Here is a 12,500-nt window from a genome sequence, read left to right as displayed (position 1 = left end):
GTGTGTGTGTGTGTGTGTGTGTGTCTTCTCCATATAAGGCAACAGACCGTTATCAGCCACTAATAGACTGACTCGAGTGGAACCAATGCAAATGAGTCGGTGACACAGAGCCGTCTGTCGTCACACACACACACACACACACACACACACACACACACACACACACACACACACACACACACACACACACACACACACACACACACACACACACACACACACACACACACACACACACACTGGCATACAGCTGTAGAGGTCAATGTTCAAAAACGTGTTCTGACTGAACATTTACAACTTTTCAGTTTGTGTGGACATTTGTATGCATGTGTGTGTGTGTGTGTACGTGCACATTGATCTTGTGGGCGACTAGAAATGGTCCAGAACACAGCGACAGAATAACCCCCCCCCCACAAATAGAGGCATTAATATGTATGCACTCTCTCTCTCTCTCTCAGACAAACACACACACACACACACACACACACACACACCTGGACTGAAAAGAAGGAAGCAAAGAGAATCCTGGGTAATGACAATCCCACGCATTTCCTGTCCTTTCTGGCAGTTAATTTTAACGGCCTGCAGTCTGCATCTGCATGTGCTAAATTGCAAGACTTTTATGCGTGCGCGTGTGTGTGTGTGTGTGTGTGTATGATGTGTGTGTGTGGGAAGGGGACAGAGAACATAATAAAAAATGGATGCGTTTTATTCTTCACATTTTTCCAAATAAACAAGCATTCATCTAGTTTTCATCTCCAGCTGTATTGATGATCATGTTGTAGAAGTGTGTGTGTGTGTGTGTGTGTGTGTGTGTGTGTGTGTGTGTGTGTGTGTGTGTGTGTGTGTGTGTGTGTGTGTGTGTGTGTGTGTGATGGCGATTTTGTATTTTTTTCTGGCATGTTACCTCAATGCAGTGGCTTTTGGACTTCACATATTCACATACACACACACCTGATTGTTCGTGGAGTGTGTGTGTGTGTGTGTGTGTGTGATCACTGTACGCTGCTGCCTGTAGGACCTGAATGGGATGGATGTGTCAATCACTCTGGGCCGTCACACTCACAGCTAAAGAGATGAAGAAAAGTTGCAGAATGAAAGATTTAGTTTGGAAATGGAACAAACATCAGAATCCTTTCAAGTGGAGACGTTAAGAGAAATCAGACCTCCTTTACTAACTCTTCTTATTTGGATCAAAGTGTATAAACTGAGTCAACATGGAGGAACTGATGCATCTAATGGTGACTCATGTTCCAGTCACTGCTAATGACTGAAATAGAGGAACACACACACACACACACACACCTACCTACCTCCTACGTTAAGCTTTATTCAGAGCAAAGATGAGGATGAAGATGGGGAAATATTTAATAAACCTTATCGGGCCTCTGCTCTCTCTCTCTCTCTCTCTCTCTCTCTCTCTCTCTCTCTCTCTCTCTCTCTCTCTCTCTCTCTCTCTCTCTCTCTCTCTCTCTCTCTCTCTCTCTCTCTCTCTCTCTCTCTCTCTCTCTCTCTCTCTCTCTCTCTCTCTCTCTCTCTCTCTCTCTCTCTCTCTCTCCACCAGTTATTAATTATTTTTTCCCCGCCCGCCTCTGAACAAACCACATGCAAATAGCTTTTTTCCTCCCTAGACAGATGTGTAAAGGCCAGATGTGCGTTAGAGATTCTGAACAATAATCACATTAAGTTTCCCCACATTAACGACATCGGACTGATCTGAGTCCTAAAACTTATAAACCCAAATAAGAGAAGAACGTGAAGTAAAGGTGAAAAATGGAAAATATCTTCCTTTTAATGTTGGGATATAAAAAAAACTAAAATTAAGATTGAAACATATTGCAATAGATTTAAATATCTGATGTTTGGAGTGACATCATTGATGAATCTCCTCCATTCTCCATTCTCTCCCTCAGAAATGGAAGAAGAACTGGTTCGTCCTCTACCCTGCCAGTCAGAACGGCATCGCCCGCCTGGAGTTCTTTGACTCCGGCTCCGGCTCTGGGGGCGGAGCCGGCGGCGGCGGCGGCGGCGGCGGCTTGGGAAGCGGGTCCAATGAGAAGACCAGGAAGCTGGATAAGAAGATCATCCGCCTGTCGGAGTGCATCTCCATCCTGCCGGCCCTGACGGAGACCTGCCCCAAAGACAACATGGCCGCCTTCTGTGTGGAAACCAACGACAAGACGCACGTGTTTGCTGCAGAGAGGAACGCCAGCAAAGAGTGGATGGATACCATGTGTGACATCGCATTCCAGGTGTGTGTACTCTCCTCTCTCTAACGTGTCAGCGGAGTGTGTGTGTGAGACGCTGAAACATCAAGACGAATACAAGAAGAAGAAGAAGAGCCACACACACACACACACACACACACACACAGAGAAAGAGAAAGAAGACGAGCAGGAACACAGAGAGGAAGACTCTCAGCCTGTCTCACTCTGTATTGCCTCTCTTTCTCTTTGGCTCTCTTTATTATTCCGTCTTCCCAGTGATCATGCAGTAAACTCTCCACATTCTTCTCCTCTCTCTCTCTCTCTCTCTCTCTCTCTCTCTCTCTGTCAATAGAGCTCCTATACTTTTATTGGGGAGAAACTCACATGGGTGGGATGACGTCATTGTTTTGGAAGTCACATTTATGTCTCAAGTCTTGGCTCGGGACCTCATGATGCTCATGATTTCAGTGTGTGTGTGTGTGTGTGTGTGGACAGGGTGGAGGTGGCAGCAGCAGCAGCGATGTTGTGGAGTCTAAGGTTGGAGCTAAGGACCTGCAGATGTCTGAGAACATGATCTATTGCTCAAGAGAGGAAGGTGAGGTCACACAGCTTCATCTTTAATCTCTGCATTGCTCTTATAAATATGATTCAAGACGAGAATAACCCCTTCCTCTTCTTCTTCTTCTTCTTCTTCTCCTCCTCTCGTCTCTCCTGGCAGTGAGCGAGTTCTGGGTGAGCGTTCAGCGCACTGAGGCGTCTGAGCGCTGCGGCCTGGCAGGGAGCTACTGGGTCAAAGCTGAGAGAGAAGTCTTGATCCTGAGGGAGCCCAAGACCAAGAGGACCATCCTGGTCTGGCCCTACAAGCTTCTGAGGAGATACGGCCGAGACCGGGTGGGTGAAGAGCTCAGAGAAACACACACACACACACACACACACACACACACACACACACACACACACACACACACACACACATCTGAGGGAAAGTTTGATGGGTCTAATTTGAGGCCAGACTGCAGCAGAGTGTGGTGAGGAAGCGCTGTGTTGCCTTCAGGGCCCGTGTCTGTCTGTGGTCGTGTTTGTTTGACTGTGATGCTTTTGCATCAACACCATGATCTAAAAAAGTCCAGATGACCTTTAAAAGCTGTGTGTGTGTATTCATGGTGTTGTCTACTCAGAATACACACACACACACACATGCAGATCTAACGTGGTAAAGGTCTCACACTCCCTCTGCTCCTCCTCCAGGTGATGTTCTCCTTCGAGGCGGGCCGGCGTTGTGACTCGGGTCCTGGTAACTTCACCTTCGAGACCAAACAGGGCAATGAGATCTTCCAGTTAGTGGACCAGGCCATCCGCTCGCAGAAGGAGCACCACCTCGGCAACGCCAGCGACGTAGAAGGCCCCTCGTCGCTCCAGCAGTTGCGCAACATGGTCGCCGGCGGTGCTACCATGACGATGGGCAGCACAGACAGTAGCAGCTGCAGCAGCCGCGAAGCAGACGGAGATTCGGGCGGCAGCAAACCGGGCTCTGCAGACGGCGTGCTGGGGAAGAGAGAGGGAGGGGATGGAGGAGGAGGAGGAGGGGGGAGGGGCCAAGGAGGGGGCGGAGCAGTAGGAGGACAGAAAGGGAGAAGTTTACCTGAACCCCCACCCGTGTTGGGGGTTTTGGGGGGAGGAGGCACCCTGACCCAGCAGGGGGCAGCAGGCTCAGGTAAAGGAGCCACTCTGAGCCACTCTTTGTCAGACGAACACGCCGGTCTTTACTCAGAGCCGGTCGACTCCGTTCGCCTTCCGCTACACACGCACACACACACCGACTGCCTGTACTCTGACCCGGTAGACAGCATCAAGGGCCAGAGCCAGAAGGGCGTCAACCCGACCGCCGGCCCGGTTCCCATCCCGCGTCTACGGCCGGTGGGGGACGAGGCCTCGGGCGGCGGCGCTCATCACCATGGTAACAGTAACCACAAGAAGCAGCCAGATCTGTATTCACACCTGTACGACCACATCAGCTTAGAGCTGAACCAGAAAACAAGTGGGCTGAATCTGAACGGAGGAGGAGGAGGAGGAAGAGGGGTGAACAGTAACAGGCGACCTCCAGGAGGTGAAGCAGAAGGTGCTTCATCACCCGCCGTGCTTCGCCTGGAGCATATCTATGATGAACCGGAGGGCCGGGCCAAAGGTGGAGCGAGCGGTTCTGCTAACTCGGAGCTGACCATCTATGACAAGGCCCGTTTGGACAGCTACTCCGCCCTCTCTCAAGGGAAGCAGCCGGCGCCCTTGCTGCCTCACGCCCCCGCGGACTCCCACAGACACTCTCCTCCCCAGCTGGGTCCCGGTCGCAGCGCGCCCACGCCCCCCGTGCCAAGATGGCCCAAGCCTTCCACCGCCCCCAAGCCGGCCAGGAGCCCTTTTGCTCGGAAGGAACCGATGCCTTTGCCCCCAGGGAAGCACGGAGGCTCGGGGAATAATGTCAACAACAACAATAACAACAGCATCGGCGGCGTTGGAGGAGGGCGGGAGCTGTACAGTCAAGTGTCCAAACAGAAACGCCCACACAGTAACTCCTGGTGCAGCCAGAACCAGGAGGCCCCGCTGAGGACCCCCGACATCATCTACGACAATCTAGGAGACATTTGAGTGACGCCTAGTCTTTCTTCTTCCCTTTGAATACGGACGAGGACGATTCTGTCTTCAGATGTCTTGGATCTGAGGACTGGATTGATCATCTGAGACGACATTCACAGAGGATCGATCCACAACTATCAGAAACCCACGGCGTCATCGCTCATGAGCCTGAATTTTGCAGACACGAAGCACAACTATAGTGTGGTAGGCCCAGGCCACCCAGTGTGTGTGTGTGTGTGTGTGTGTGAGTGTGTGAGTGTGTGTGTGAGTGGGAGAGAGAAAGAGAGAGAGAGCGTGTTTTCCTGGTCAAACCCATAATTGCTGCACGGAGCCACAGTGTGGTTGGAGGAGCCACTTCACTGGAACACACACACTCACACACAGAAAATGTGTGTGTTTGCCAGAGGGAGCTTTGCTTGGACAGCCCAGACTGGCTCGGCTCTTCCTTTCTTAAATGTCTGCTTATGCTCATGAAGCCAAAGGGCACTGGGACCTGCGTCTCTGCGTCTCTGCGTCTCTGCGTCTCTGCGTCTCTGTAACTCCGTAACTCGCCTCACGCTGGCTTCAAAGTCTCTCGCTTTGTCTCCTGGAGGCTTTTCTGTGTCAGACTGATCAATAATCAACATTTTCAACCGTGGACTCTGATCAGAGACGAGTGGTTTGATGATGGGAGGCTCCAGGTTCATGGAAACGCATTCCTGTATCTGTTTTGGACGAGTCGTGCAAGCGGGACCTCAAGATCTCAGAACAGACGTGCTGGGGGTCACGGGGTCACGGGGGTCACGTGTTTTCTAATGTGTCTCTTAATGGACTGAGGCAATTTTGTGCAAATAGTTTCATAAGATCTAATTTTATTCTTTTGAACTCTGTAACTAACCCAGTGTGTGTGTATGTGTGTGTGTGTGTGTGTGTCAAACAGCTGTGCTGTCTGAAGAAAATAAAAACGGCTCAATGCAAATTGTGGAAAAGTTTCTCTTTGCTTTTTTCTCCCCCAGCTGACATGAGAGTGTGTGTGACATCAGCACTTCCTCACACTTGCTGTGTTTTGTGTCTCAGGGTGTCTCAGTCAGTCAGAGTCTTTAGTCTTCTGTTCTGCACAGTAAAGCTGATGATGTCACCCCCCCCCTCCCCTCCCCTCCCTCTGTTTGGGTCGTTTCAGTCGGTTTCCAACCACTTAATCACGCCGTTTCAAGTTTAACCTTAAATAGTCTTTCTTTCTTTTTCTCTTTCTTCCTGCTCTAATTCTGTTGTTTGGTTGCTGTGGCGACAGTAGCGGTTTGGGTCCAACGCACTGTGCATGTTAACTACAGCAGATAAGTGAGGGAAAGAAAAGGCAGGGTAGAGGGAAAAACATCCAAGTGACATGTGGAAGAATGCTGAAAGAAGGGAGAGGAAGATGAGGGAATGTGTGTGTGTGTGTGTGTGTGTGTTATCCTGAGCCGAGGATGGAGAAAGAGGGAGAGAGAGTAATGGAGGGAACATGGCACTGAAGAAAGAGAAAGAGGCTGACATGATGAATGCTGGCTGGGTGAACCTGACTGTCTGCTTGGCTCACTGAACAGGTACACACTGTTCCCTCCACTGCTGCTAACATCCCCCAGCCCCCCCACCCCCAGAGTCAACCAAACCAAACTACACTAACGACTTCAGCAGAGTCAGAAGTGAGTAACTCTTAACACATTTCCAAACTTCTGCCTGTTGTTTTCCCCTCACAGTCTGAAGGATGGAAAGCCAGATGACAAACTGCTGTCTTTCTCATTAAACTCTGGGTGAACTTTTTTTGGTAGGTGGGGTGGAGGCACACACACACACACACACACACACACACACATATATACACAAACACACACACACACACACAGAGGATATGGTGGAGTTTGTCGGCCTTCAGCACAGGCTAAGGTTCACTACTTCCTCATTTGAATGTCCAAAATAAGCTGTTGAGGCATTTTTATCCACTGTGTCATCAACTCAACATTTACATACACAAATGTACTTTCACACACGAAATCTGTCCCAGGTCTCACTTTGATACACACACAGTCCCATTCTTAGAGCCCATTGGTTCTTCTGAGGCGGTTAACAGGGAGCTGCTGTGTGTTGCTATGTGATTGGCTTACAGATTGAATGGAGGTACAAAGTTTTGGCCTGGCTCCAAAAAATGTGTTATTCTACATTTTGTTATTGTGACCAATAGGAAAGTACAGACAGAGGATTTGAGAACTATGATAGCTGCTTTCCTTCTACATGTTCTTACCTGCCACCTGCTCTCCCTGCTGTTTTCAAACTCAATCACACCCGAAACTCAACTCAGCTGCATTTCCTCCTTGTGTTTTTAAACACACAGCACATAAAATAGCATAAATGAAATACCAAACTCTTATTTGTAACAGCCAGTATCCCAGAAACCCAAAGCCAGGATCAGAGGCTAGAATGAAGACGGGGAGCAGACAAAGAGCAAAAACAGTTATCAATCCTCAATCAATCAATTGAAAAAGAGTACCAATAGGAGTCCGCATGAGTTGGGACACTTTTTTCATATTTACTTCTGACGTAGATTAACTTAACTGCACTCGACCGCGTCTGGTTCAGTCCCTGGTTTCCTCTTTGACACTCTGCAGACCACCAGCATCTATATTTAGCTCTGCACGCTCAACCTGTGGAACCATTTAGCCCCGACACACAGAGTTTCATTTCTCTGGGCTCTCTGGAGTACTTCATGAAAACAACATCAGTGGAATGAGAGGTGTGACCCTGCTGGACAGGTCACCATGAGCTCTTTTCCCCGCTTCTGTGTTTGAAGCTCTCACTGAGCACGAGTATCTATTCATGGTTTCACACGGCCGTGCGGTCAAAGCTACTTCCTCCACAAAAAAACCATTGTCTTGATATAATTTGGTGATTAGTAAAACTGTTATCAGGTCCCGTTTGTCCGTCTCTTGTGGCTCAGCACGGTCAGAGTTGTGTGATGGAGGTTCTGGCTCAGGTCTCGGTTGTATCCTGACTTCACTTCCTCCTTAGCGAGGTTGCACTTCCTCTTTCTGTTTCTAGTTTCTGCCACTTGGTGTGTTTGTGAAAGATGAACAGTGTGTTGCTGTAATTATACTGAATGACCGGGTGGGTTTTTAATGCGTATGTGCTGTTGTACTATGTGTGTGTGTGTGTGTGTGTGTGTGATTCCCATTTAGTCTTCTGTGTATGAACCCTGTGTTGTCATTATGGCCGACGAGTACAATTACAGGAAAGAGACAGTGTGTCACAGTGACAGAGAGGTTTTTGTTTTTGGCAGATTGCAGTCGTGCATAGAGTCGGCGAAGAAGGAAATGGAACATTGAGAATAAAGCAGGAAGTGGCAGCACTAATATCCTGACTCAGATGTAAACGCTGGTGAGGCGGAGGGAAAACAAAAAACAAACACGCTTGTTTCTTTTCAGCCTAGAAGCTAAAGGAGAGGATGAAGTCGTCAGGTTTACATACAATTTCTGAAATTCCATGGGTGGAGGTTCATCTCAGTCATACAGGAAGTGATTTTTGGAAGTTTTGGAAGAAGAGCAAAGCATCTTCATCCATCAGCCCACTTTATTAATAATTGCACATCAAGCCCATTGCCAAGTTTTGACATGAAGAGGTTTTATTTCTCCACATGAACAGAAGGCTGAGGTGAAGAAGGCTGGGATGTAAAGAACTCCCAAAATAAGAATCTGGAATATGAGTATAATATAATAATGTTAACAGCTTGAATATCACTGAGAATCAAATTCATGCTGGGGTAGAAAACATTTAGATGGCAGCACCCAATCCACAAACAGAACACGAAAGATGAACAGGAAGATGACAGAATCAACTATAGATGAGAGAACTGTAATATGAAAGACTGTTTGGTGTCGTAAAACTTCCCGAAATCTGATAAATAACCAATCAGACGCCTTCTAAATAAGTTGGCAAACTCGTATAATCACACTTTTGTTAACTGGTTGGTCACATCCAGTTCATCTCTTCCAGTCCTGACATTTAAAAGTGGAGCGTGGCGGATAACATTCAGTGTTTGCAGGAGGTCAAATAGAAGAAGTTTGGCGTCCCGACCTTTGACCTTTTCGGGACAGAGAGACCGCTGTTGTTCTATCTGAACAAATGTATGAAACTCACACACACGGACTGAGTTTCGCTGTGCTCATGAAGTCCGACGGGGGAAGTTAGGACGACTGAGAATCAGAAAAGGGAAAGGACAGAGCGGGAGAGAAGTGGGTCAAATGTCACCGGGCAGTACTGGAGGTCCACTCCAATTCTCTGTAGAGACAAAAGGAGCGTTGTGGCAGTAATTCCTGAATGCGGAAGTCCAGGGACATCACAGCGTCATCCGGTCGTTTCCAGTTGGGTCGTCCCTAATGTTATAAGGTTCAACAGGGGGGTGGAATGGCGGAAGACTGATAAAGCTGTGTGTGAATGTGTGTGTGTGTTTGTGTGTGAATGACAAAGCTTCTGGGCTCAGAATGAATTAATAAATGTGATGTTTGATGCATGCCTGACAAATGTATGCATATAAGAACGCATCAAGTATGTGTGTGTGTTCATGTGAGTCACACACACCACGCTGTGCAGAATACAATCAACTCACACTGATCCCTATGCACCTCACACACACACACTCTCTCTCTCTCTCACACACACATACACAAACAAAGAAAACGAGTTGTTATTGAAAGTTAAGGTTGTCTTAATTTATGCCACACAAACACACGTCCTCACACACACTCCCGCCACACTGCCACCACCGCTCCTCCTGCTCTCGATCCATCCAGCCCCCTCGTCCTGCCTCTGAGCCCCCAGAGAGAGCTCCTGCTGTGGGGGTGGCAGAGAGCAGAGAGGCCCCTCTGTCTGCTTCTATTCTCTGTCTCTGTATAACTCTGAGGCTTTCACTACAACGCTCAGGGTTAAAGACAAAATGGAGATGAGCCGTTATATGTGTGTGTGTGTGTGTGTGTATATATGTATTTGTTATTTATTCATTCTAACTATGTATAAGTAATTCTTAACTGCACCTGAAAGTTTGACATCTATGCTCTTTTGAATCCTCTCCATTTTCTTATTTTCTATATTTTCTCCAGTGTGTATATGCTTTTGTGTGAGTGTGTGTAAACCTGTGTGCTGTACCTGGCAGACCATGGCTTTAATCTCCCTCTGATCTTCCTTCTCACACACAACTCCTTCACCTCTACCTTTAGTTGTTTACTTTCTTTCCTTCCCTCTTTTTTCTGACTTCTTCAAGCTCCCATTGTTCTGCTGTTTCCCTTCTTTTGATCTCACATCTGTCTTTCCCTCATGTTTTTATGTTTTACGGTGAGCGATTTAGAAAATTTGCTGTCTCGGCAAGCTACAGTGAAGAGACTCTCCCCCCCTCCTCTCACACACACTCCCTCACACACACACTCCTTCACAGAGTCCTGTTACACTCAGACCCATCAGATTAATGTGGCAACAAACACTTCAGATAGAGATGATGGACGCCTCGATGAAGCTACAACCACTGATGGCAGCACAGAACAATTGTGAGTGTGTCTGTTTGTGTGTAGCTTTGTATTGAAGTGATTGTGTGTTTATTTGATGTTAATGTGCGTGCTTGTGTGTCTCTTTCCTGCTTTACAAAGTCTGAAAAGGTTTAAGGCCTCTTTGAATACTCATAAACTCTACAATGGAGATGGATGAGTCAACCCTGTGTGTGTGTGTGTGTGTATGTGTTTGTGATTGTGTTTATGTTTGTGTGTGTGTGTGTGTGTGTGCGCAGGTTAAATGTCACTCTTTCTGCCCCAATTCCTTAACAACTTCTCCAACTCACCATCCAATTTTCAGTACATCATCATCGACTCTTCATCAATTTTTTTCTTTGTCTCCGTCCAGGGGCGAGCACAGAGGTGGAGCAGGTCTGGGGCCCCTGCTCCTGCTGCTGCTGCTGAGGAGGGTCAGAGCTGGACGGGACGCCTTAGCGGAACCGGGTGCCGAGGAGGAAGAGGAGTAGTGGGCTGAGGAGGAAGGTAGGGGTGCCACAGTGGCTCTGACTTTGTTGTGGGTTCCCAGTTGGCGTCCTTGGTTGTGAGGCTGAGTGGAGACAGAGAGATTAACACAGTCACACACACACACACGCACACACACACACACACACACACACACACACACACACACACACACACACACACACACACACACACACACACACCATTTCAGAGATAACTTATTTCAGGGACATAACAATCTTAGTTTGGCACGTCAGCTGTAGTTATCAGAATGTATGACTCACCCTCCTGACTACAACAGGCAGAGAAAGTACAGAGTGACTTTATAAAACAATACTTACTTGTTTAAATACACACTTATTTACATACACACACTCATTTCAGAGTAATGACCCTTAAACAGATGCTGAGGCTTTGAGGACTTTGAGATTGACAGTAAATAATGACAAACTGCTCTCTTGATTGTTTCTTCTGTATAAATATCCTCCACATGCTTATGAACTCCGTGAAGTTTAAAATATTTACAATAAAGTCCCAGTTCAATCCCAGTTGAAAACAACATTAAGTCGTGAGCGACAGAGGAGCCTTGGTCGGTGTGGTTGATTACTTTCTTTCTCTCTGGTATGTTATTTCCTATTTTGACCCTTTGATTGTCCTCAGCTTCCTGCTCTTCTATCTGTCCAGAGACAGACACAAACAAGTAGCTTAGCTGATTCTGAGAGGTCATGCTAATTCACGGAAAAATGCCGCCCTTGCTCATGACTGTGCACTTATTTAAGGTGTGGGAGGATTGCAAAGTGACAATCATCAAAAGTCATAGAGGAAGTTGCAGTATTAAAGTGCACTCAAAACCACAATGAGTCATGTTTATGGCTGGTTTAATACTTCACAATGTTACCTTATATGAGCGCTACAACGCTACCCTCAGACGGTCAGGACGCTTTCCCAGGTTAGCTCAGTCATGCTGTTTAAATCTGCAGCATCTAACATCTAGCAGACACGAGCCTACATGATAAGTGTCTTTCCCTGATGATCTGGTGGCCTACAATTCTTCTTACAAAACAAAAGTGATGAAGCAGAAGCAGGAGTGGTATTTACCTGCCGAGGCGCTCCGCTCGGTGAAGGTTTAGCCCCCTCTAGTGGCCGAGTCTGATCTCTGTGAGCCACAGACCTGAAATCAGAAGCACTTGGATTTCTATCATTACATCATCAACAGCTCTTCTCAGTGATTGGTCTTTTTTAATGTCACCCTCCTCCTCCTCCTCCTCTACCTGACACTGAGCGGTGCGGTCCTGTACGGGTATGGTGGTTGTGCGAGCAGCCGACCTCTGCTCCTCAGGTGCTGGCAGAGGTTGCTGCTCAGAGACAGAGGGTTGAAGACAAAGTCCTCCTCCAGCTGAGAGAGACAAGCCTAACAGAGACACACAGGGACAGAGGAAGCTATCAACCAAGTGATATACATCTGAAGCTGTGGGTGTGTCGTAATGATGACTGCTTCCATTGAGCATCTGGTTCTGGGTTAAAGTCAAGTCACTTTCATTTCCATAGTCCAACATCACACACACACTGACTCAAGGGGCTTTAGAGGCCTACAGTCCCACACACACTCAGCCCAAGGCTCTCTAGGATGCAGATGTCGTACTTCAGTAACAAA

The 12,500-nt window shown here is 47.6% G+C and overlaps 2 protein-coding genes across 2 annotated transcripts in view; one reads left to right on the top strand and one right to left on the bottom strand.

Annotated features, from left to right (window-relative positions):
• Nucleotides 1-5,800, top strand: part of dok1b (docking protein 1b) — a 10,274-nt gene extending 4,474 nt beyond the window's left edge. Inside the window, exons 2-5 of the mRNA XM_076170817.1 lie at nt 1,914-2,252; nt 2,703-2,802; nt 2,926-3,098; nt 3,456-5,800. Of these exons, the coding sequence (XP_076026932.1) occupies nt 1,914-2,252; nt 2,703-2,802; nt 2,926-3,098; nt 3,456-4,850 (2,007 nt within the window). The 3' untranslated portion in view covers nt 4,851-5,800. The remainder of the gene's footprint in view (nt 1-1,913; nt 2,253-2,702; nt 2,803-2,925; nt 3,099-3,455) is intronic.
• Nucleotides 5,801-10,694: 4,894 nt separating this feature from the next.
• Nucleotides 10,695-12,500, bottom strand: part of m1ap (meiosis 1 associated protein) — a 21,701-nt gene continuing 19,895 nt past the window's right edge. Inside the window, exons 10-12 of the mRNA XM_076170796.1 lie at nt 12,130-12,257; nt 11,945-12,017; nt 10,695-10,931 (exon numbers count right to left, since the gene is read on the bottom strand). Of these exons, the coding sequence (XP_076026911.1) occupies nt 10,707-10,931; nt 11,945-12,017; nt 12,130-12,257 (426 nt within the window). The 3' untranslated portion in view covers nt 10,695-10,706. The remainder of the gene's footprint in view (nt 10,932-11,944; nt 12,018-12,129; nt 12,258-12,500) is intronic.

Source organism: Genypterus blacodes, unplaced genomic scaffold (assembly GCF_046128005.1).
Source record: "Genypterus blacodes isolate CSIRO-AG114 ecotype Tasmania unplaced genomic scaffold, CSIRO-AGI_Gbla_v1 ptg000232l_1, whole genome shotgun sequence".
NCBI lineage: Eukaryota > Metazoa > Chordata > Actinopteri > Ophidiiformes > Ophidiidae > Genypterus > Genypterus blacodes.
The sequence above is the reverse complement of the archived record's forward strand: the minus strand, read 5'-3'. Positions and strand labels throughout refer to the sequence as shown.